Below are 24732 nucleotides of genomic sequence, written 5' to 3'. Positions count from 1 at the left end.
TCATGTACAGATGTGAGTTGGACCATAAAGAAGGCTCAACACAAAATAATTGATGCTTTTGAATGTGGTGCCAGAGAAGATTCGTAAGAGTCTCTTGGACTGCAATGAGACCCTCAACATTCATTGGAAAGACTCATGCTGTAGCTACAATACTTTGGCCACCTGATGCAAAGAGCTGACTCAATGGAAAAGACCCTGATGCTGGGAAAGATTGAAGGCAAAAGCAGAAGGGGAGAACAGAGCATGAGGTGACTGGATGGATTAATCACTGATTAATCAGTGATCTGATTAAATGGACATGAATTTAAACAAACTCCAGGAGACATGAAGGACAGGGAGACTTGGCATGCTGTAGTCCATGGGGTCACAGAGTCAAACACAATTTAGTGACTAAACAACAACAAATCCCTTATATGTGGAACCAAAAAATGGAGCAAATGAACCTATGTTTGAAGTAGAAACAGACTCACAGACATACAGAACAGACTTAGGGTTTCCAAGGGGGAGCAGGGGTCAGGGAGGAGGGGACTAGGAGTTTGAGGCTAGTCGATGCAAACTGTTACATATAGAATTCAGAAACCACAACAGTGCACAGGAAACTCAATTTACTATTCTGGAATAAACCATAATGGAAAAGAAAATAAAAAATAATGTATACATGTATATAAGTAAGTCATTTTGCTCTACAGCAGAAATGAACACAACATTGTAAATTAATTGTACTTCAATAAAAAATTACTAAAAAATCTCCACGACACTGTACAACATTGTGAATGTATTTAATGCCACCTCTACACTGAAAAATGGCTAACTCTGTGAATTTTTAGTTATGTGTGTGTTTCAACAATAGAATAACACAAAAAACAAAGAAAAACTCCAAGAAGTCAGAGCTTGGTCCCTTTTGTACTGTGTCCACACATTAGAGACACTCAATAAATATTTGTTGAATCAAAGTAGAAAATATGGGTCCAGTGATAGCATTTGTGTACCCTTTTTAAGTTTCTACCTCTATCACTCTTAATAAAGGCAGTGAGAAGATAAACTAAATATCACTTAGAAGAAACATGCGTTGATGGTACTATTATTTATAACATCAGTCTGCTCCTATCTTTACATGTTAATTGAGAAAATCAAGGAAGAAATCCATCTGTCCCAACCTAAAAGCACAAGAAAAAAGCCTCATCTATTGTTTCAATAAGGAAGCAAGGGCGTGGATGGAAATTTATCTGATGGGTGAAATATAAGCAGGGTCTCCTTAGAGTCCACCAAGGCAATTTAAGGCTGCCATGGCTGACCAGCTTAAAGTGATTTCTTCCACCAGCAAGATCAGCAGATTTATGAATTCTAGTTCATATCCATAGGCAGAGCGCACAATGTCATACCAAAAAATGTGCTAGAAAACTCAGTAATACATTCCAGTATGTTTTTATTAATAGTTTTAGAATTAACTCACAACTTTGCTAGACTGAGAAAGATGGTGAATCCAGTGAACTATCATTTTCTGATGCCTACTAAGGGAAGCCTTTGATGGTAGGCTTTAAGTATTCACAAACGCACAAATCATGGTTAAGACAGGCCTGTGTACCAGTTTACATGTACTGGACTAGCTGATATTACTTTATGTATGCTAGGCAGATAATCCGTTTTCTGACCTTATAAAACTCACCTGCTTGGTTGTTACCGTTGGAGTTTCCTCCAGACTGAGGATTATTCTGGCTTGAAGATCCTATAAAAACAAAGAAATATCCTGTGAAGAAAGGCCATCAACATTGAACTAAGGGTACTGGCAATATGTTTTTTTCGGCCCCTGAGGGGTGGCAGGGTAGATTATTCCACAGGAAGTTCTACTTTTGCACTGCTTCTATGAAGCATGCCTTGAAACTGTTCATAAATCTAGATCTGCATCACTGGATTTTTAAAGACAGAAAACATGTAGCTAATGTAACACTTACCAGGTACTTACTATGTGCCAGCCACTGATAAAATAGATTGGACATGAGGCCATGTGGTTATGAGGAATTTCTACTACTGACAACTCTGCTCTTCTGAGGAGAGTGGACACCCTTACTGTTAACGAGTGCCCAGGTCTTGTGCACCAGCACGCCTAACTTCATACAATAGAGAGAAGGTGAAATGGCTTAGGGTTTTCATGTAAACTTGGAAGCCTCCTTGTTATAATTCTTTGAATTTTTAACTAGTAACTTAAAATTTGGAAAAAGTATGGAAGAATTCTATGCTCCAGACAAGCAGCTTTTCAGGGTGCTTTATTCACCCTGGATCTTTATATAATGGAAGATTAAACACATATTACATGGGAGGCCAGCAAGTATGTTATTTTGTACTTCCCCAAAGTATGCCTCCGCCAACCCAAAAAACTCCCAAGTACAAAGAAAGTAAGCAATAACAATTCTGATAAAGCTATCTTTACTCTTTCTGCCAATTTCTTCCTCTTGCTGGAACCATAATCCATTTATACCAAAAGACTATGCTGTGAAGATTAAACCTGAAAAAGATCAAGGTCAGCAGACTATGTATTTAGCAGCAGGTAGCAAATAATTGACAATATTTTGAAGGGCTTACTACATGCCACGCCTTGTGGGGAGCATGTAACCTGCATTAGCCCATCTAACCCCCAAACAATTCTGCGACAGGAACACAGCTAGGCAGTGACAGAAGACCCATAGGAGACACATAGGAGGCCACCCAGCTGTGTTTAGTTGCTCCACTGTGTCTGACTCTGTGATCCCGTGGACTGTAGCCCACCAGGCACCTCTGTCCATGGAGATGCTCCAGGCAAGAATACTGGAGTGACTTGCCATGTCCTCCTCCAGGGGATCTTCCCAACCCAGGGATCGAATACAGGTCTCCTGCACTGCAGGTGGATTTGTTACCATCTGAGCCACCATGGAAGCCCATGAATACTGGCTTGGGTAGCCGATCCCGTTCTCCAGGGGATCTTTCCCACTCAGGATTCAAACCAGGGTCTCCTGCCTTGCAGGCAGATTCTGGCTACCCAGCCAGGAAGCGGTGGATTCTCAGATGTGGACCAGGCTGTTTGATTCCAAAGCGCGTACATGAGAGTGCCAAATTGAAGTGTTGATTTTCTACGATAAACCTGCTTCTGCCCGCATGTTCCCAGTTGTTGCATTGCTGGTTGCTCAACCCTAACACCAGGAAGTTATCTTTTCATTCTTCCTTCTTCCTCACTCCGCCATCCAATCCATTAGCAATGATTTCAGTTCCACACCCCAAGTAGATCTAGACTCTACCCACTTATCCCCATTACCCCAGTCTTCATCTTTTGCCCAGATTACAGGAGCCTCCTGTTTTTCTCTCCCTGCTGTTGTCACTCTTATGACGGGTGCTTTACTTTTTTTTTTTTTTTGGCTTGAGGAAGAAGGCATAAACTGCCTTCTTTCTAAGCTCTTCTAGTTTAAAATCTCTTCACCTTTTTCAAAAAATACTTATGAAGTACCTACTGTGTTCAAGCACTAAAATAAAGACTGTCTTGGACTTTCTAAGTACAAGGAGTTGGGTGCTTTACATGACAAATAAAGACCAAGTATCACAGCAGAATACTTCACTAAATGGAATTAAGTTAAGTTCATAAAGAGCCACAGATCCATTAAAGATTAATTTCATCACCTAACTGGCTACCCATTATGGTGGCTTTTGAAGTCTGGCAATCACTTTATAGATAGCATATTAAAAAGCAGAGACATTCCTTTGCAAAAAATAGTCTGTCCAGTCAAAGCTATGGTTTTTGCAGTAGTCATGTATGCGTGTGAGAGGTGGACTATAAAGAAAGCTGAGTGCCAAAGAATTGATGGTGTTTAACTGTGGTGTTGCAAGAAGACTCTTGAAAGTCCCTTGGATTACAAGGAGATCAAAGCAGTCAATCCCAAAGTAAACAACCCTCAATGTTCATTGCAAAGACTGATGTTGAAGCTACAATACTTTGGCCACCTGATGCAAAGAGATGACTCATTGGAAAAGACCCTGATGCTTGGAAAGATTGAAGGCAAAAGCAGAAGGGGGCAACAGAGGATGAAGTGACAGGATGGGTTGATCACTGATTAATCAGTAATCTGATTAAATGGACATGAGTTTGAGCAAACTCTGGGAGAGATGAAAGACAGGGAAGCTTGGCATGCTGCAGTCCATGGGGTCACAGAGTCAGACACAACTCAATAACTAAACAACAACAGATCACTTATATGTGGAATCTAAAATATGACAAAAATGAACCTATCTATGAAGTTGAAACAGACTCACAGACATACAGAACAGACACAGGGTTTCCAAGGGGGAGAGGGGTCGGGGAGGGAGGGACTAGGAGTCTGGGGTTAGTAGATGCAAACTGTTACATACAGAACTAAGAAACAACAACAGTGCTCAGGGAACTCCATTTACTATTCTGCAATAAACCACAAGGAAAAGAAAATGAAAAGAATGTATACATGTATATAACTAAGTCATTTTGCTGTACAGCAGAAATGAACACGACATTGCAAATTAACTGTACTTCAATAAAAATTTAATAAAAAATCTCCATGACACTGCACAACATTGTGAATGTATTTAATGCCACCTGTACACTTAAAAATAAAGTGTATTGTCAAAGAAAGGCAATGCCAAAGAATGCTTAAAGTACTGCACAATTGCACTCATCTCACATGCTAGTAAAGTAATGTTCAAAATTCTCCAAGCCAGGCTTCAGCAGTACATGAACCGTGAACTTCCAGATGTTCAAGCTTGTTTTTGAAAAGGCAGAGGAACCAGAGATCAAATTGCCAACATCCGCTGAATCATTGAAAATGCAAAAGAGTTCCAGAAAAACATCTATTTCTGATTTATTGACTATGCCAAAGCCTTTGACTGTGTGGATCACAATACGCTGTGGAAAATTCTGAAAGAGATGGGAAAACCAGACCACCTGACCTGCCTCTTGAGAAACCTATATGCAGGTAGGAAGCAACAGTTAGAACTGGACATGGAACAACAGACTGGTTCCAAATAGGAAAAGGAGTATGTCAAGGCTGTATATTGTCATCTTGCTTATTTAACTTCTATGCAGAGTACATTATGAGAAACGCTGGGCTGGAAGAAGCACAAGCTGGAACCAAGATTGCTGGGAGAAATATCAATAACCTCAGATATGCAGATGACACCACCCTTATGGCAGAAAGTGAAGAGGAACTCAAAAGCCTCTTGATGAAAGTGAAGAGGAGAGTGAAAAAGTTGGCTTAAAACTCAAAATTCAGAAAACTAAGATGGTGGCATCTGGTCCCATCATTTCATGGGAAATAGATGTGGAAACAGTGGAAACAGTGACAGACTTATTTTTTTGCACTCCGAAATCACTGTAGACGGTGACTGAAGCCATGAAATTAAAAGACACTTACTCTTTGGAAAGAAAGTTATGACCAACCTAGATAGCATATTCAAAAGCAGAGATATTACTTTGCCAACAAAGGTCCATCTAGTCAAGGCTATGGTTTCTCCAGTGGTCATGTATGGATGTGAGAGTTGGACTGTGAAGAAAGCTGAGTGCTGAAGAACTGATGCTTTTGAACTGTGGTGTTGGAGAAGACTCTTGAGAGTCCCTTGGACTGCAAAGAGATCCAACCAGTCCATCCTAAAGGAGATCAGTCCTGGGTGTTCATTCGAAGGACTGATGCTGAGGCTGAAACTCCAGTACTTTGGCCACCTCATGCGAAGAGCTGACTCATTGGAAAAGACCTTGATGCTGGGAGAGACTGGGGGCAGGAGGAGAAGGGGACGACAGAGGATGAGATGGCTGGATGGCCTCGCCGACTCGATGCACATGAGTTTGGGTGGACTCCAGGAGTTGGTGATGGACAGGGAGGCCTGGCATGCTGCAGTTCATGGGGTTTCGAAGAATTGAACATGACTGAGTGACTGAACTGAACTGAACACTTAAAAATGGCTAACTCTGTGAATTTTAAGTTATGTGTATGTTTCAACAATAAAATGTCACAAAAAAACAAATAAAAACTCCCAGAAGTCAGAGCTTGGTCCCTTTTGTACTGTGTCCACACATTAGAGATGCTCAATAAATATTTGCTGAAAAAATGGGTCCAGTGATAGGATTTTTGTACCTTTTTAAGTTTCTACTCCTGTCACTCTTAATAAAGGCAGTGAGAAGATAAACTAAATATTACTTAGAAGAAACATGCGTTGATGGTACTATATAACATCAGTCTTGTTCCTATCCTTTGATGTTAATTGAGAAAATCAAGGAAGAAATCCATCTGTCTCAAACTAAAGGCACAAGAAAAGAGCCTCATCTAGTGTTTCAATAGGGAAGCAAGGGGATGGATTGAAGGCAAATTAAGGCTGCCATGGCTGACCAGCTTAAAGTGATTTCTTCCACCAGCAAGATCAGCAGATTTATGAATTCTAGTCATATTCATAGGCAGAGCCCAAAATGTCATACCTAAAAATGTGCTTCTACATTCAGTAATATATTCCCGTATGTTTTTATTAATAGTTTTAGAATTTACTCACAACTTTGCTAGACTTAGAAAGGTGGTGAATCCAGTGAACTATCATTTTCTGATGCCTACTAAGGGAAGCCTTTGATGGTAGGCTTTAAGTACTGACAAATGCACAAATCATGGTTAGGACGGGTCAGTGTACCAGCTTACGTGTACTTGACTAGCTGTTATTACTTTGTGTATGCTAGGCAGATAATCCGTTTTTTGACCTTTTTAAACTCACCTCCTTGGTTATCCTTGGAGTTTTCTAGAGATTTAGGATCATTGTCTGCAGTTCCTATAAAAACAAAGAAATATTCTGTGAAGAAAGGACATCAATATTTAACTAAGGGTACTGGCAATGTTTTTCTTTCAGCCTATGTGGGTTGGGAGGGTAGATTATTCCACAGGACGTTCTACTTTTGCACTGTTTCTATGAAACATGCCTTGAAATTGTTCATAAATCTAGATCTCTATTACTGGATTATTTAAGATAGAAAACATATAGCTAATGCACACACTTACCAGGTACTTACTATGTGCCACCCACTGAAAAATAGTTTGGACATGAGGCCATGTGGTTATGAGGTATTTCTACTACTAACAACTCTGCTCTTCTGAGGACAGTGGACCACCCTTACTATTAACGAGTGCCCAGGTCTTGTGCACCAGCACACCTAACGTAAAACAATGGAGAGAAGATGAAGTCGCTTAGGGTTTTCATGTAAAGTTGGAAGCCTTCTCAAGATAATTCTTTGAATTTTTAACTGCTGCTGCTAATTCGCTTCAGTCGTGTCCAACTCTGTGCGACCCCAAAGACGGCAGCCCACCAGGCAACCCATCCCTGGGATTCTCCAGGGAAGAACACTGGAGTGGGTTGCCATTTCCTTCTCCATTGCAGGAAAGTGAAAAGTGAAAATGAAGTCGCCGGGTCAGGTCTGACTCTTCATGATGCCATGGACTGCAGCCTACCAGGTTCCTCCATCCATGGGATTTTCCAGGCAAGAGTACTGGAGTGGGTTGCCATTGCCTTCTCCAGAATTTTTAACTAGTACCTTAAAATTTGGAAAAAGTTTGGAAGAATTCTATGCTTCAGTTAAGCAACTTTTCAGGGTGCATTATTTACCCTGGATCTTTACATAATGGAAGATTAAAAACATATATTACATGGGAGGCGAGCAAGTGTATTATTGTGTACTTTTCACAAAGAAGGCCTCCCCTCAAAAAAACCCTTTGAAGTAAAAAGAAAGTAAGCAATAACAATTCTGATGGAGCTATCGTTACTGTGTGAGAAAATTTCTTCCTCTTGCTGGAACTATAGTACATTATTCCCAAAAAGCTATTGTGTGAAGATTAAATCTGGAAAAGATCAAGGTCAGTAGACCATATATTTAGATGTATTTAGCAGCAGGTACCAAATAACTGGCAATATTATGAAGGGCTTAAAAGTGCCAGGACCTGTGGGGAGCATGTAACCTGCATTAGCTCATCTAACCCCCAAACAGTTCTGAGACAGGAACACAGCTAGGCAGTGACAGAAGACCCATAGGAAGACCCACAGGAGACCCACAGGAGACCACCCAGCTGTGTTTAGTTGCTCCGCTGTGTCTGACTCTGCGATCCTGTGGACTATAGCCCACCAGGCACCTTTGTCCATGGAGATGATCCAGGTAAGAATACTGGAGTGAGTTGCCATGTCCTCCTCCAGGGAATCTTCCCAACCCAGGGATCGAATCCAGGTCTACTGCACTGCAGGTGGATTCTTTACCATCTGAGTCACCATGGAAGCCCATGAATACTGGAGTAGGTAGCTGATCCTGTTTTCCAGGGGGATCTTTCCCACTCAGGAATCGAACCAGGGTTTCCTGCCTTGCAGGCGAATCTGGCCACCCAGCCAGTAAGTGGTGGATTCTCAGATGTGGACCAGGCTGTTTGATTTCAAAGCGTGTACATGAGAGTGCCACATCGAAGTGCTGATTTTCTATGATAAACCTGCTTCTGCCCGCACTTTCCCAGTTCTTGCACTGCTGGTTGCTCAACCCTAACGCCAGGAAGTTATCTTTTCAGTCTTCCTTCTTCCTCACTCCACCATCCAATCCATTAGCAATGATTTCAGTTCCACACCCCAAGTAGATCTAGACTCTACCCACTTATCCCCATTACCCATGTCTTCATCTTTTGCCTGGATTACAAGAGCCTCCTGTTTTCCTCTCCCTGCTGTTGTCACTCTTATGACAGATACTTTCCTTTTTTCTTTCTTTTGGCTTGAGGAAGAAGGCAGAAACTGCCTTCTTTCTAAGCACTTTCTAGTTTTAAGACCTCTTCACCTTTTTCAAAATATACTTATGAAGTACCTACTGTGTGCAAGCACTGAAATAAAGACTGTCTTGGACAATCTAAGTACAAGGAGGCGGATACTTTACATGACAAAAAAAGACCAAGTATTACAGGAGAACACTTCACTAAATGGAATTAAGTTCATAAAGTGGCACAGATTCATTAAAGATTAATTTCATCTCCTAATTGGCTACCCATTATGGTGGCTTTTGAAGTTTGGCAATCACTATATAGATAGCATATTAAAGAGCAGAGACATTACTTTGCAAACAAAGGTCCATCTAGTCACAGCTATAAAATAAAAATATTTTCAAAAAAATTGCGTAATATTGTGAATGTATCTAATGCCACCTGTACACTTAAAAATGGCTAACGTTGTGATTTTTATGTTACGTGCATGTTTCAACAATAAAATAACACAAAAAGCAAACAAAAACTCCAAGAAGTCAGAGCTTGGTCCCTTTTGTACTGTGTCCACACATTAAAGACACTTAATAAATATTTGTTGAATATAAGTAGAAAAAAATGGGTCCAGTGATAGGATTTGTGTACCTTTTTTAAGTTTCTACCTCTGTCACTCTTAATAAAGGCAGTGAGAATATAAACTAAATATCACTTAGAAGAAACATGCGTTGATGGTACTATTATTATAACATTAGTCTGGTTCCTATGCTTCCATGTTAATTCAGAAAATCAAGGAAGAAATCCATCTGTCCTAAACTAAAAGCAGAAGAAAAAAAGCCTCATCTACCTTTTCAATAAGGAAGCAAGGGGGTGGACTGAAATCTAACTGATGGGTGAAATATAAGCAGGGTCTCCTTAGAGTCCACCAAGGCAATTTAAGGCTGCCATGGCTGACCAGCTTAAAGTGATTTCTTCCACCAGCAAGATCAGCAGATTTATGAATTCTAGTTCGTATTCATAGGCAGAGCGCAAAATGTCATACCTAAAAATGTGCTAGAAAACTCAGTAATAAATTCCAGCATTTTTTAATTAATAGTTCTAGAATTTACTGACAACTTTGCTAAACTGAGAAAGATGATGAATCCAGTGAACTATCATTTCCTGATGCCTACTAAGGGAAGCCTTTGATGGTAGGCTTTAAGTATTCACAAACGCACAAATCATGGTTAAGACATGTCAGTGTACCAGTTTACATGTACTGGACTAGCTGATATTACTTTATGTATGCTAGGCACATAATTCATTTTCTGACCTTTTTAAACTCACCTCCTTGGTTATCATTGGAATTTTCTACAGACATAGGATTCTTTTGGCTTGCTGATCCTGTAAAAACAAAGAAATATCCTGTGAATAACGGCCATCAACATTTAACTAAGGGTACTGGCTATATGTTTCTTTCAGCCCCTGAGGGGTGGCAGGGTAGATTATTCTGCAGGAAGTTTTACTTTTGCACTGCTTCTATGAAATGTGCCTTGAAACTGTTCATAAATCTAGATCTGTATTACTAGATTTTTTAAGACAGAAAACATAGCTAATGTACACACTTACCTAGTACTTACTATGTGCCAGCCACTGATAAAATAGTTTGGACAGGAGGCCATGTGGTTATGAGGAATTTCTACTACAGACAACTTTGCTCTTCTGAGGAGAGTGGACACCCTTACTACTACTGAGTGCCCAAGGTCTTGTGCACCAGCACGCCTAACTTCATACAATGGAGAGAAGATGAAGTGGGTTAGGATTTTCACATAAAATTGGAAGCATTGTTGATACAATTCTTTGAATTTTTAACTAGTAACTTAAAATTTGGAAAAAGTTTGGAAGAATTCTATGCTCCAGTTAAGCAACTTTTCAGGGTCCATTATTCACCTTGGATCTTTGTATAAGGGAAGATTAAATACATATATTACATGGGAGGCGAGCAAGTATGTTATTGTGTACTTCCAAAGAAGGCCCTCCCCACAGCAAAAACCTCCCAAGTACAAAGAAAGTAAGCAATAACAATTCTGATGGAGCTATCTTTACTCTGTGTGCAAATTTCTTCCTTTTGCTGGAACCATAATGCATTTATCCCAAAAGACTATGGTGTGAAGATTAAACCTGAAAAAGATCAAGGTCAGTAGGCTATGTATTTAGATGCATTTAGCAGCAGGTAGCAAATAACTGCCAATACTATGAAGGGCTTACTACATGCCAGGCCTTGTGGGGAGCATGTAACCTGCATTAGCCCATCTAACCCCCAAAACAATTCTGTGACAGGAATACAGCTAGGCAGTGATAGAAGACCCATAAAAGACCCACAGGGGACCACCCAGCTGTGTTTAGTTGTTCCATTGTGTTTGACTCTTTGTAATCCCATTGACTGTAGCCCACCAGGCACCTCTGTCCACAGAGATTCTCCAGGTAAGAATACTGGAGTGAGTTGCCAAGTCCTCCTCCAGGGGAATCTTCGCAACCCAGGGATTGAATCCAGGTCTCCTGCACCGCAGGCGGATTCTTTACCATCTGAGCCACCAGAGAAGCCCACGAATACTGGAGTCGGTAGCCGATCCCTTTCTCCAGGGGATCTTTCCCACTCAGGAATCAAACCAGGGTCTCTTGCCTTCAGGCAGATTCTGGCCACCCAGCCAGTAAGCGGCGGAGTCTCAGATGTGGACCAGGCTGTTTGATTCCAAAGTGTGTACATCAGAGTGCCAAATGGAAGTGTTGATTTTCTACAATAAACCTGCTTCTGCCCTCTGGAAGTTGGCAGTTGTTCCCAGTTGTTGCATTGCTGGTTGCTCAACCCTAACACCAGGAAGTTATCTTTTCAGTCTTCCTTCTTCCTCACTCCACCATCCAATCCATTAGCAATGATTTCAGTTCCACACCCCAAGGAGATCTAGAGTCTACCCACTTATCCCCATTACCCCATGTCTTCATTTTTTGCCCAGATTACAAGAGCCTCCTGTTTTTCTCTCCCTGCTGTTGTCACTCTTATGACGGGTGCTTTACTTTTTTTTCTTTTTTTTGACTTGAGGAAGAAGGCAGAAACTATCTTCTAAGCTCTTCACCTTTTTTCAAAAAATACTTATGAAGTACTTACTGTGTGCAAGCTGAAATAAAGAATGTCTTGGACAATCTAGGTACAAGGAGGTGGATGCTTTACTTGACAAAAAAAGACTCAAGTATTATATAGCACAATACTACTCTAAATGGAATTAAGTTCATAAAGTGGCCCAGAATCATTAAAGATTAATTTCATCTCCTAATTGGCTACCCATTATGGTGGTTTTTGAAGTGTGGCAATCACTTTAGACAGTATATTAAAAAGCAGAGATATCACTTTGCCAACATAGGTCCATCTGGTCAAAGCTATGGTTTTTCCAGTAGTCCTTTATGGATGTGAGAGTTGGACTATAAAGAAAGCTGAGCACCAAAGAATTGGTGCTTTTGAACTTCAGTGTTGGAGAAGACCCTTGAGAGTCCCTTGGACTGCAAGGAGATCCAACCAGTCCATCCTAAAGGAAATCAGTCCTGAATATTCATTGGAAGGACTGTTGCTGAAGCTTAAACTCCAATACTTTGGCCAACTGATGTGAAGAACTGATTCATCTGAAAAGATCTTGACACTGGGAAAGATTGAAGGTGGGAGGAGAAGGGGACGACAGAGGATGAGATGGTTGGATGGCATCATTGACTCGGTGGACATGAGTTTGAGTAGGCTTCGAGAGTTGGTGATGGACAGGGAGGCCTGGCGTGCTGCAATCCATGTGGTCACAAAGAGTTGGACATGACTGAGTGACTAAACTGAACTGAACTGAATCACTTTAGAAAGTTCCTCTTATTTGGATTCCCCCTGCAGGCTAAGAACACTTTAGGGCTTGCCTAAGGTTTGACAGATGTAATCTAGAGTGTTAGAAATGGCCATCTCTTAGCAACCTGTTTGAACTCTTGAAGGCAGCATTTCTGAAGCTACCTCAACCCTTGGACTTTTCAGTTCATGGTCATTAAAGTCCTTCCTTTCCCCTATGCTTGTTTAAGGTAGGTTTCTGTCACTTGCTACTGCTAACAGTCCTGACTAACAGCTTTCCCCTCCCTTATATCTTTCATTGTACTACCACATTCTATCCCGTTTGCTGGCTTGCTAACTTATTCATACTATCCCTCCTCCTTCAGCGAAAATATGTATGAAATTATGCAGCAGACTGAAGAAAATCTTAAAAGTAGAATTTCAGTAATCTTTTTATCTTTTCCCACAATATTCTGGGCAATGACAGTATTGCTTGAAGAGTCAACATCACACAATGTAGCTTAGTGGAAAATGGTTGAAAGATTGATTCTGGCCTCTGAAATCAAACATCTATTTGTTGTTTCACTTTGCACAAGTTAAGTAACTTCTAAGCCTCAATTTCCTCATTTATAAAATGGGTATAATACTGGAAGGATCCAATGGGATGAAGTATGGACCTCAATTAGCACAGAGTGAGAAGCTCACAGAGTGAGATGAAAGTGTCTAGTAAAAATTAGTTACGGAACTCTAGTATGACAAAAATCACTATACTTCACAATGACACTTTAAACGGATTACAGATTACCTATAAACACTAGGACAACATTTATTCATTCTTTTGAGATGTCCTTTATAGAACCTTCCTTTAGTTTCAAGGTGACATTATAGTCTGGAGAAATGGATTCCTGCTTACATTGGTTATACCGGTTCATGAAATCAAGGCTCTCACATAGTAGAGCATTCCAAATTTTTCAAACAGCATTAACATCTAGTGAGATATCAGGTAATAAACAGAACTGTCAAACAGTGAGTATTAAATTAGGGCAAAAAAATCTGTTATGAGGGTAAAAGAAAAGCAAGGACACTTTTTCTCTACTCAGTAATTCAGAGAAACAATAAAAACGTATACTTTCACAAAGTAACATAAAAAATGGAGACCTACTGACATAAATACTGGTATAAATTAGCACAAAGTTATACTCTTTAACTCTAGACTGTTCACTTTTACAATCAAACACCTCGTAATATTGAAAATACGATGGACATGCTTTTACTGATCTTCTTTCCTTAAGTGATCTCAAAATGTGGTCTACAAAGCTAGTCTGTCACATGTGCAATTCAGCAAAGCAAACAAAAAAATTCAGCAAAACAAACGAAAATCGTTGTCTAATTCACCCAGATTATTCTAGCAAAAGTAGGCGTTGTGTCTGAATTATCTGGTTTTGCAAACTGCTGGATAAAACTAATGTAAAGCTAAATATACAGTGGAGAGAATTTAAAAGCCATGAAAAGCTTGGGTCTTTAAACTAACTTATTATGGTTTACTGATCATTAACCAGTTATCTGACTTCTATTAGAGTTGACAAAGAGAAAACAGAATTTACACAGGAAATCCCAGCTTTCGCCGCTTTATCGAAAAAGTCCCCAAAAGGCCAAGGTCCTAAAGGGACACCTTCCTTCCCCCAGAAGCGAAAGGTCAAAATCACTCTGTCATGACTCTACTGGCGGTGTCCTGAACTCCTAACATCCGCGCAGCTGTTCAAGGCGGCAGAGCCGATGCGCCTCGGCCGCTGTTTACGGTACACGAGGGACCGGAGCGGCCATCCACAAGGGCGCGAGCATCACCTGCGCCCGGGAGGGCTTGCCGCATGCCCCCGAAGCTCCCAACCTGCCACATGAGCCCCAAAGTGCAAACTTGAGGCGTCTGGGGTCCTTAAGACTATATGCATAATTGGTTTGATTTTACACGAGGCGATGAGACGCCAGAAAACGCTGAAAGGTTCACAACTAACTGGTAGACACGTCCGCTCAGGAGTCGGTAGACATATTTTCCAGTCCCCCTAACCGTTTACAAAAGGAAGCCTGAGAGGAACTCTAACCTCCCCGAGAAACGTTAACTTCGGGGAAAGGCTGTAACAACCGCGCTGCAGGCCGGTCGTCGGTAGCGCAACAGGTGACTCGCTGCCCTCCGGCCGCGACCGCGGCGCGCCCCGGAGCTGAGGAGAGGGCCAGGCGCCCCGTCGGCCGGCGGCCACGCGAGGCGCGAGGCCGCCCGGCCGCCCCTCGCCGCCCTGAGGCCCGCGCACGGCCGCCGCGCGCTCGTCCCCACACTCGCACAACTTTCCGCGCGGCCACAGCCAGCCGGGAGGCTCGCGGGCCGTGGGCGACCCCGCGGCCACTCACCCTCGGGGTCCGCGCTGTCCGTGAAAACCTTCAGCAGCGCCACCCCCAGCACGACCCCCAGGGCCAGCAACGTCAGGAAACCTCGGGCGCCGAGTCCCATTGTTCCGAGGCGGGACGCCGAGGCCTCGCGGGTCCTCACCGAGCGGCTGCGGCACGGCTGAGAGCCTGCTCCCCTTCCCCTCCCCCTTCCCCTTCCGCCGCGCACACCACCCCTCCCGCCGCCTCCCCCCAAACACCAAATCGGGCGCGGGAACCTGGCCCGGAGGGGGCGTCGCGTGCCGGCCCAGGAGGTGGGGCTGGGCGGGGCCGAGGCGTCGGGGCGGGGCGGGGGGGGGGCTGAGGGGGCTGGGCGGGGGGCTGAGGGGGCTGGGCGGGGGGCTGAGGGGGCGGGACCGAGGCGTGGGGGCGGGGCAGGGCTGAGGTGGAGGGGCGGGGCTGAGATGGAGGGGCGGGCCGAGGCAGCGGGGCTAAGGCGGAGGGACGGGGCCGAGGCGGTGGAGCGGGGCCGAGGCGGTGGGGCGGGGCCGAGGCAGAGGGGCTGAGGCGGAGGGGCGGGGACAGGGCGGGGCTTGCGATTGGGCGCGAGGGGCTCTCCTCGCCACCTCCCCTTCCCGCGCGCGTCTGCGAGCCCCAGAACGCTTCATCAAGTTCCTTCCCCCACCCCCCCCCGGAAATGGCAGTTTCGTTTTTTTTGGAAAAAATTGAGCACCTGCTGCCTCTCCGGATAGGGAGCGCGCCGGGCTTTGCTGGGCTCGGAAGGAAGTCTTTGAAGAGTAGTTTTCTGGTGGGGTGCGGGGGATGCTTGCGGCTTCGAGTGACAGGGAGAAGCCTTGGGCGAGGGCGGCGTAAAGGGAGGTCCAGGAAAGAAGCTGGAGTAGATGGGATCCCCTTTGAGGGGTCCTGGGCCGTCAGAGGGTTTTTGTTGTTGTTGTTTTTCTGAGATGAGGCGGGGGGGGGGGGGGGGTGGAAAAGACAAATTCGTTTAAGTTTATGATTCGTTGGTGGCTCAGACGGTAAAGCGTCTGCCCGCAATGCGGGAGACCCTGGTTCGATCCCCCGGTCGGGAAGATCCCCTGGAAAAGAAAATGGCAACCCACTCCAGGACTCTTGCCTAGAAAATTCCATGGGTGGAGGAGCCTGGTGGGCTACAGTCCATAGGGTCGCAAAGAGTCGGACACGACTGAGCGACTTCACTCACTCTATACGTAAAACATCCATGATCTCTATACCCCAAATTATACCGCATCTTGTTTCACAGGTTCCCGGCTTCTCTAGACAGCTTCCGTGCCTAAAGCGGTTATTAAAGTGGACTCTGGGGGGGGAGGTGGAGGAGATGGAGGCAAGGGGACACGGAAGAATTGGTAGCTATTCAGAGGAAAGTATAGCTGGCAAGACCGAGTTTGCACACTTCTAACCTAGTCTGTTCTCTCCTTGGAGAAGGAGTCTGCTGTCCCAGTTGGGATGGAATAACCTGTTCTGAATAGTTTTTGCCTAAGTGTCTCTTCAGCCCTTGCAGCCAGTGCTACTCACATGTCTTGACTTGCAGTACTCCTAAAGTCTGCATTTTGTTTCTACTAAGAACTGTGAAATAACCTGTAGTAACCCGTGGCTGATGCAAGAGAATGACAAAAATTAAGTCCTGATTTGGGTGGGAAACCCTCAGTTGAGAAGGATCCAGGGCACATAAGATCCAGCCACACCCAAACCCCAACACTATAAATGTTGCAGATCTAAATGTTGTTGGTTCTTTTGGTACCTTACCCAGATTTCATGACATAAAGGCCTTGTTATTTTAGGGAATTAAATTCCCTAAAATATGTTATGAGAGATTGTATACTTTCTGATCTCAGGTTCAGTCTCTTATTGTAGACATGACTTCTATTTCTTTGCATTGATCACTGAGGAAGGCTTTCTTATCTCTCCTTGTTATTTTCTGGAACTCTGCATTCAAATAGTATATCTTTCCATTTCTTCTTTGCTTTTTGGTTCTCTTCTTTTCACAGCTATTTGTAGGCCCCCTCAGCCATTTTTCTTTTTTGCATTTCTTTATCTTGGGGATGGTCTTGATCCCTGTCTCCTGTACAATGTCATGAACCTCTGTCCATAGTTCATCAGGCGCTCTGTCAGAGCTAGTGCCTTAAATCTATTTCTCACTTGCACTGTATAATCATAAGGGATTTGATTTAGGTAATACCTGAATGGTCTAGTAGTTTTCCCTACTTTTTTCAATTTAAGTCTGAATTTGGCAATAAGGAGTTCATGATCTGAGCCACAGTCAGCTCCTGGTCTTGTTTTTGCTGACTGTATAGAGCTTCTCCATCTTTGGCTGCAAAGAATATAATCAATCTGATTTTGGTGTTGGCCATCTTGTGATGTCCATGTGTAGCGTTGTCTCTTGTGTTGTTGGAAGAGGGTATTTGCTATGACCAGTGCATTCTTCTGGCAAAACTCTACTAGCTTTTGCCCTGCTTCATTCTGTAATCCAAGGCCAAATTTGCCTGTTACTCCAGGTGTTTCTTGACTTCCTACTTCCCTATAATGAAAAGGACATCTTTTTTGGGTGTTAGTTCTAAAAGGTCTTGTAGGTCTTCATAGAACTGTTCAACTTCAGCTTCTTCAGCATTACTGGTTGGGGCATAGACTTGGATTACCGTGATAGTATGACCAACCTAGACAGCATATTAAAAAGCAGAGACATTACTTTGTCAACAAAGGTCTGTCTAGTCAAGGCTATGGTTTTTCCAGTAGTCATGTATGGATATGAGAGTTGGCCTATAAAGAAAGCTGAGTGCTGAAGAATTGATGCTTTTGAACTGTGGTGTTGGTGAAGACTCTTGAGAGTCCCTTGGACAGCAAGGAGGTCCAACCAGTCCATCCTGAAGGAGATAAGTCCTGGGTGTTCATTGGAAGGATTGATGTTGAAGCTGAAACTCCAATACTTTGGCCACCTGATGCAAAGAGCTAACTCATTGGAAAAGATCCTGATGCTGGGAAAGATTGAGAGCAGGAGGAGAAGGGGATGACAGAGGATGAGATGATTGGATGGCATCACCAACTCAATGGACATGGGTTTGGGTAGACTCTGGCAGTTGGTGATGGACAGCGAGGCCTGGCATGCTGCGGTTCATGGGGTTGCAAAGAGTCAGACATGACTGAGTGACTGAACTGAACTGAACTGAACTGAATGGTTTGCCTTGGAAATGGACAGAGATCATTCTGTCATTTTTGAGACTGCATCCAAGTACTGAATTTTGGACTCTTTTGTTGACCATGGTGGCTACTCCATTTCTTCTAAGGGATTCCTGCCCACAGTAGTAGATATAATGGTCATCTGAGTTAAATTCACCCATTCCAGTCCATTTTAGTTTGCTGATTCCTAGAATGTCGATGTTCACTCTTGCCATCTCCTGTTTGACCACTTCCAATTTGCCTTGATTCATGGACCTAACATTCCAGGTTCCTATGCAGTATTGCTCTTTACAGCATCAGATCTTGCTTCTATCATCAGTGACATCCGCAACTGGGTGTTGTTTTTGCTTTGGCTCCATCCCTTCATTCTTTCTGGAGTTTTTTTCTCCACTGATCTCCAGTAGCATATTGGGCACCTACCGACCTGGGGAGTTCATCTTTCAGTGTCCTATCTTTCTGCCTTTTCATACTGTTCATGGGGTTCTCAAGGCAAGAATACTGAAGTGGTTTGCCATTGCCTTCTCCAGTGGACCACATCCCATCAGACCTCTCCACCATGACCCATCCGTCTTGGGTAGCCCCACACGGCATGGCTTAGTTTCATTGAGTTAGACAAGGCTGTGGTCCATGTGATCAGATTGGCTAGTTTTCTGTGATTGTGGTTTCAGTCTGTCTGCCCTCTGATTCCCGCTCTTAGTGCCTACTGTCTTACTTGGGTTTTTCTTAACCCTGGACGTGGAGTACCTCTTCACAGCTGCTCCAGCAAAGTGGAGCCGCTGCTCCTTACCTTGGATGTGGAGAGGAAATAGAAAAAAAAAAAAAAGTAAAAGAAATAGAGGAAAGCAATAGAATGGAAAGACTAGAGATCTCTTCAAGAAATTTAGACATACCAAGGGAACATTTCATGCAAAGATGGGCTCAATAAAGGACAGAAATGGTAGGGACCTAACAGAAGCAGAAGATATTAAGAAGAGGTGGCAAGAATACACAGAAGAAATGTACAAAAAAGATCTTCATGACCCAGATAATCACGATAGTGTGATCACTCACCTAGAGCCAGACATCCTGGAATGTGAAGTCAAGTGGGCCTTAGGAAGCATCACTACGAACAAAGCTAGTGGAGGTGATGGAATTCCAATTGAGCTATTTCAAATCCTGAAAGATAATGCTGTGAAAGTGCTGCACTCAATATGCCAGCAAATTTGGAAAACTCAACAGTGGCCCCAGGATTGGAAAATGTCCGTTTTCACTCTAATACAAAAGAAAGGCAATGCCAAAGAATGCTCAGACTACCATACAATTGCACTCATCTCACACACTAGTAAAGTAGTGCTCAAAATTCTCCAAGCCAAGCTTCAGCAATATGTGAACTGTGAACTTCCAGATGTTCAAGCTGGTTTAGAAAAAGAAGAGGAACCAGAGATCAAATTGCCAACATCCGCTGGATCATGGAAAAAGCAAGAGTTCCAGAAAACATCTATTTCTGCTTTATTGACTATGCCAAAGCCTTTGACTGTGTGGATCACAATCAACTGTGGAAAATCTTAAAGAGAGGGAAATACCAGACCACCTGACCTGCCTCTTGAGAAACCTGTATGCAGGTCAGGAAGCAACAGTTAGAACTGAACATAGAACAACAGACTGGTTCCAAATAGCAAAAGGAGTACATCAAGGCTGTATATTGTCACCCTGCTTATTTAACTTATATGCAGAGTACATCATGAGAAACACTGGGCTGGAAGAAGCACAAGCTGAAATCAAGATTGCCGGGAGAAATATCAATAACCTCAGATGCAGATGCAGAAATAACAATAACCTCAGATGCAGATGACACCACCCTTATGGCAGAAAGTGAAGAGGAACTAAAAAGCCTCTTTATGAAAGTGAAAGAGGACAGTGAAAAAGTTGGCTTAAAGCTCAACATTCAGAAAATGAAGATCATGGCATCCGTTCCCATGACTTCATGGGAAATAGATGGGGAAACAGTGGAAACAGTGTCAGACTTTATTTTTTGGGGCTCCAAAATCACTGCAGATGGTGACTGCAGCCATGAAATTAAAAGACACTTACTCCTTGGAAAGAAAGTTATGATCAACCTAGATAGCATATTAAAAAGCAGAGACAGAGAAATTAAGGAAACAATTCCATTCACCATTGCAATGGAAAGAATAAAATACTTAGGAATATATCTACCTAAAGAAACTAAAGACCTATATATAGAAAACTATAAAACACTGGTGAAAGAAATCAAAGAGGACACAAATAGATGGAGAAATATACCATGTTCATGGATTGGAAGAATCAATATAGTGAAAATGAGTATACTACCCAAAGCAATTTATAGATTCAATACAATCCCTATCAAGCTACCAACAGTATTCTTCAAAGAGCTAGAACAAATAATTTCACAATTTGTATGGAAATACAAAAAACCTCGAAGAGCCAAAGCGATCTTGAGAAAGAAGAATGGAACTGGAGGAATCAACCTACCTGACTTCAGGCTCTACTACAAAGCCACAGTTATCAAGACAGTATGGTACTTGCACAAAGACAGAAATATAGATCAATGGAACAAAATAGAAAGTCCAGAGATAAATCCACGCACATATGGACACCTTATCTTTGACAAAGGAGGCAAGAATATACAATGGATTAAAGACAATCTCTTTAACAAGTTGTGCTGGGAAATCTGGTCAACCACTTGTAAAAGAATGAAACTAGAACACTTTCTAACACCATACACAAAAATAAACTCAAAATGGATTAAAGATCTAAACGTAAGACCAGAAACTATAAAGCTCCTAGAGGAGAACATAGGCAAAACACTCTCTGACATACATCACAGCAGGACCCTCTATGATCCACCTCCCAGAATATTGGAAATAAAAGCAAAAATAAACAAATGGGACTTAATTAACCTTAAAAGCTTCTGCACATCAAAGAAAACTATTAGCAAGGTGAAAAGACAGCCTTCAGAATGGGAGAAGATAATAGCAAATGAAGCAACTGACAAACAACTAATCTCGAGAATATACAAGCAACTCCTACAGCTCAACTCCAGAAAAATAAATGACCCAATCAAAAAATGGGCCAAAGAACTAAATAGACATTTCTCCAAAGAAGGCATACAGATGGCTAACAAACACATGAAAAGATGCTCAACATCACTCATTATCAGAGAAATGCAAATCAAAACCACTATGACGTACCATTTCACACCAGTCAGAATGGCTGCGATCCAAAAGTCTACAAGTAATAAATGCTGGAGAGGGTGTGGAGAAAAGGGAACCCTCTTACACTGTTGGTGGGAATGCAAACTAGTACAGCCACTATGGAGAACAGTGTGGAGATTCCTTAAAAAACTGGAAATAGAACTGCCTTATGATCTAGCAATCCCACTGCTGGGCATACACACTGAGGAAACCAGAAGGGAAAGAGACATGTGTACCCCAATGTTCATCACAGCACTGTTTATAATAGCCAGGACATGGAAACAACCTAGATGTCCATCAGCAGATGAATGGATAAGAAAGGTTTGGTATATATACACAATGGAGTATTACTCAGCCATTAAAAAGAATACATTTGAATCAGTTCTAATGAGGTGGATGAAACTGGAGCCTATTATACAGAGTGAAGTAAGCCCGAAAGAAAAACACCAATACAGTATACTAATGCATATATATGGAATTTAGAAAGATGGTAACAATAACCCTGTGTACGAGACAGCAAAAGAGACACTGATGTATAGAACAGTCTTATGGACTCTGTGGGAGAGGGAGAGGGTGGGAAGATTTGGGAGAATGGCATTGAAACATGTAAAATATCATGTATGAAACGAGTTGCCAGTCCAGGTTCGATGCACGATACTGGATGCTTGGGGCTGGTGCACTGGGACGACCCAGAGGGATGGTATGGGGAGGGAGGAGGGAGGAGGGTTCAGGATGGGGAACACATGTATACCTGTGGTGGATTCATTTTGATATTTGGCAAAACTAATACAATTATGTAAAATTTAAAAATAAAATTAAATTAAAAAAAAAAAAAGCAGAGACATTACTTTGCCAACAAAGGTCCGTCTAGTCAAGGCTATGGTTTTTCCAGTAGTCATGTGTGGATGTAAGAATTGGACTATAAAGAAAGCTGAGTTCCGAAGAACTGATGCTTTTGAATTGTGGTGTTGGAGAAGACTCTTGAGAGTCCCTTGGACAGCAAGGAGATCCAACCAGTCCATTGGTTGGGAGGGAGATCAGTCCTGGGTGTTCATTGGAAGGATTGATGTTGAAACTAAAACTCCAAAACTTTGACGACCTGACGCAAACAGCTGACTCATTGGAAAAGACCCTGATGCTGGGAAAGATTGAGGGCAAGGAGGAGAAGGGGATGACAGAGGATAAGATGGTTGGATGGCATCACCAACTCAATGGACATGAGTTTGGGTAAACTCCGGGAGTTGGTGATGGACAGAGTGGACAGGGTGGCCTGGCATGCTGCGGTTCATGGGGTCACAAATAGTTGGACATGATTGAGTGACTCTACTGACTGAACTGTAGACCTGACTAATCATAGAGGTTAACTGGGACAATCTGTTCTGAATTTACAGACTTTCATCTGTTGATTCAACCATATGTGCAAATACCAAAAGCAAGCACTGCAGATTTAGCTTTCTCTAGTGGTTCAGACGGAGAAGGCAATGGCACCCCACTCGAGTACTTTTGCCTAGAAAAATCCCATGGACGGAGGAGCCTGGTAGGCTGCAGTCCATGGGGTCGCGAAGAGTCGGACACGACTGAGCGACTTCACTTTCACTTTTCACTTACATGCATTGGAGAAGGAAATGGCAACCTACTCCAGTGTTCTTGCCTGGAGAATCCCAGGGACGGGGAAGCCTGGTGGGCTGCCATCTATGGGGTCGCACAGAGTCGGACACGACTGAAGCGACTTAGCAGCAGCTGCAGCAGCAGTGGTTCAGATGGTAAAGAATCTGCCTGCAATGTGGGAGACCCAGGTTTAGTCTCTGGGTGGGGAAGATAATCTGGAGAAGGGAATGGCTACCCACTCCAGTATTCTTGCCTGGAGAATTTCATGGACAGAGGTGCCTGGCGTGCTATGGTCCATGGGGTCGCAAAGAGTCAGACACGACAGTGACTAGCACTGCCCCCATTTAATTGGGGAATCTGGTTTAGGAATAAGCTGTGCTGATGTCTGCCCATCTGTCCAAGCATTTCACAGTCCGGGTTCAGCCTGCCTTTCCATGAGCAAGGGATGCTCTCTGGTTCTTTGGCATTTGATAAAGTAGCTCTAGAGGTGGCTGATTTTGTTGGCAGCCCTGGCAGCAGCAGCAGTTTCTCAAGGGTTGCAAGACTGAATTTCTGATGCAGAAGTGGCATTGGCGGGGAGCTGCAATGGAGACAGTTTCCTCACTGGTCTGGTTCTGCTGGTTTTGTGCATCATTTCTGGAGGCCTAACCTCTGTGATGATTCTCTTTACCCTCCAATAATTCTGAGAGCTATCCAGTGTCTTCAACATGCTCCTTTTCTGCTGTCTCAACCAGAGTCAGCTTTTCTTTCTCACAACTAAGAATCCTGACTTTATATGGTTGAGTATGTCCTCTTCCCTTGGGAGGCTATGATCTCCATTAGATGCTTTACCAGCTGTTATTTAGTGCTTGCTGTGTGATGGGCTGGGTCCTAACAGAAATTTCAGTATGTTGGCAAGACAGATAGAGTGACAGTTACAGCCTAGTATCTAAGAGCATGTGATTAGAGGCTATGATGGGATAATGGAAAAGCACACATTGGAGCCAGGGTCTGAGTCTCTATATTTGTACCTCAAGGTATAACACACTTCCTGTCACATAGAAGGCATTCGGTTATTCATGGAATGAATTTTAGATAGAGATAAACAGAGCAGCAAAACTCTGGTACTCTTCTCCCTCAGTTATGTCCTTTTCAAAAACACCATCCTGTATTTCCCATATGTCTGTATTTTTGATTTAAGATCACCCAGGGGTGTACCAGAGATTAGAACTACCATTTATTCTTTCACTCTATCAGAAAATATACAAAAACTTACTACACACATGACATGTACCAGACACTGTGCTAGGTGCTAGGAAATAGCAGTGAATAATCGTGATCTACCTGTCACATAAAATGATAGATCCAGTGAGTGGTTTCAGAGTGAGTTAGGTTCTGGAGAGGAATGACAGAAACTGCTTCTATTATGACTATATGAAAGTTACTGAGAGTTCATGTTTTCCCACCGAAACTTATGTATATCCCACACTAAATTTTTATTTGTAAAAAGAAAGAGGTGAGAGAGGAAGGCTCATCTGGTTTGATGTCCACAGATGATTCTTACTTTCTACCTATATATAAATAAATCTGTGGAGAAAGCCATACTTGCATGAAGAACAAATCAGAATCTGCCTGACTTTAAGACTGAGAGGTAACTGCAAATAAGGCAAGGCAGTGGAAAGATTTAACACAAGAGAGTCAGTTGGCCTGTGGCCTTTTCCCTGACTCTGCCTATTTCCTGTCAACTTCCATTTTAGCAGACTGACTA

The 24732-nt window shown here is 42.9% G+C and overlaps 1 protein-coding gene across 1 annotated transcript in view; it reads right to left on the bottom strand.

The window, feature by feature from the left end:
- Positions 1-15155, bottom strand: part of TMEM123 (transmembrane protein 123) — an 80158-nt gene extending 65003 nt beyond the window's left edge. Inside the window, exons 1-4 of the mRNA XM_055547521.1 lie at positions 14977-15155; positions 10068-10124; positions 6745-6798; positions 1667-1726 (exon numbers count right to left, since the gene is read on the bottom strand). Of these exons, the coding sequence (XP_055403496.1) occupies positions 1667-1726; positions 6745-6798; positions 10068-10124; positions 14977-15076 (271 nt within the window). The 5' untranslated portion in view covers positions 15077-15155. The remainder of the gene's footprint in view (positions 1-1666; positions 1727-6744; positions 6799-10067; positions 10125-14976) is intronic.
- Between the last annotated feature and the right edge of the window lie 9577 nt (positions 15156-24732).

The sequence above is a fragment of the Bubalus kerabau genome, chromosome 15 (assembly GCF_029407905.1).
Source record: "Bubalus kerabau isolate K-KA32 ecotype Philippines breed swamp buffalo chromosome 15, PCC_UOA_SB_1v2, whole genome shotgun sequence".
Taxonomy (NCBI): Eukaryota; Metazoa; Chordata; class Mammalia; order Artiodactyla; family Bovidae; genus Bubalus; species Bubalus kerabau.
The sequence above is the reverse complement of the archived record's forward strand: the minus strand, read 5'-3'. Positions and strand labels throughout refer to the sequence as shown.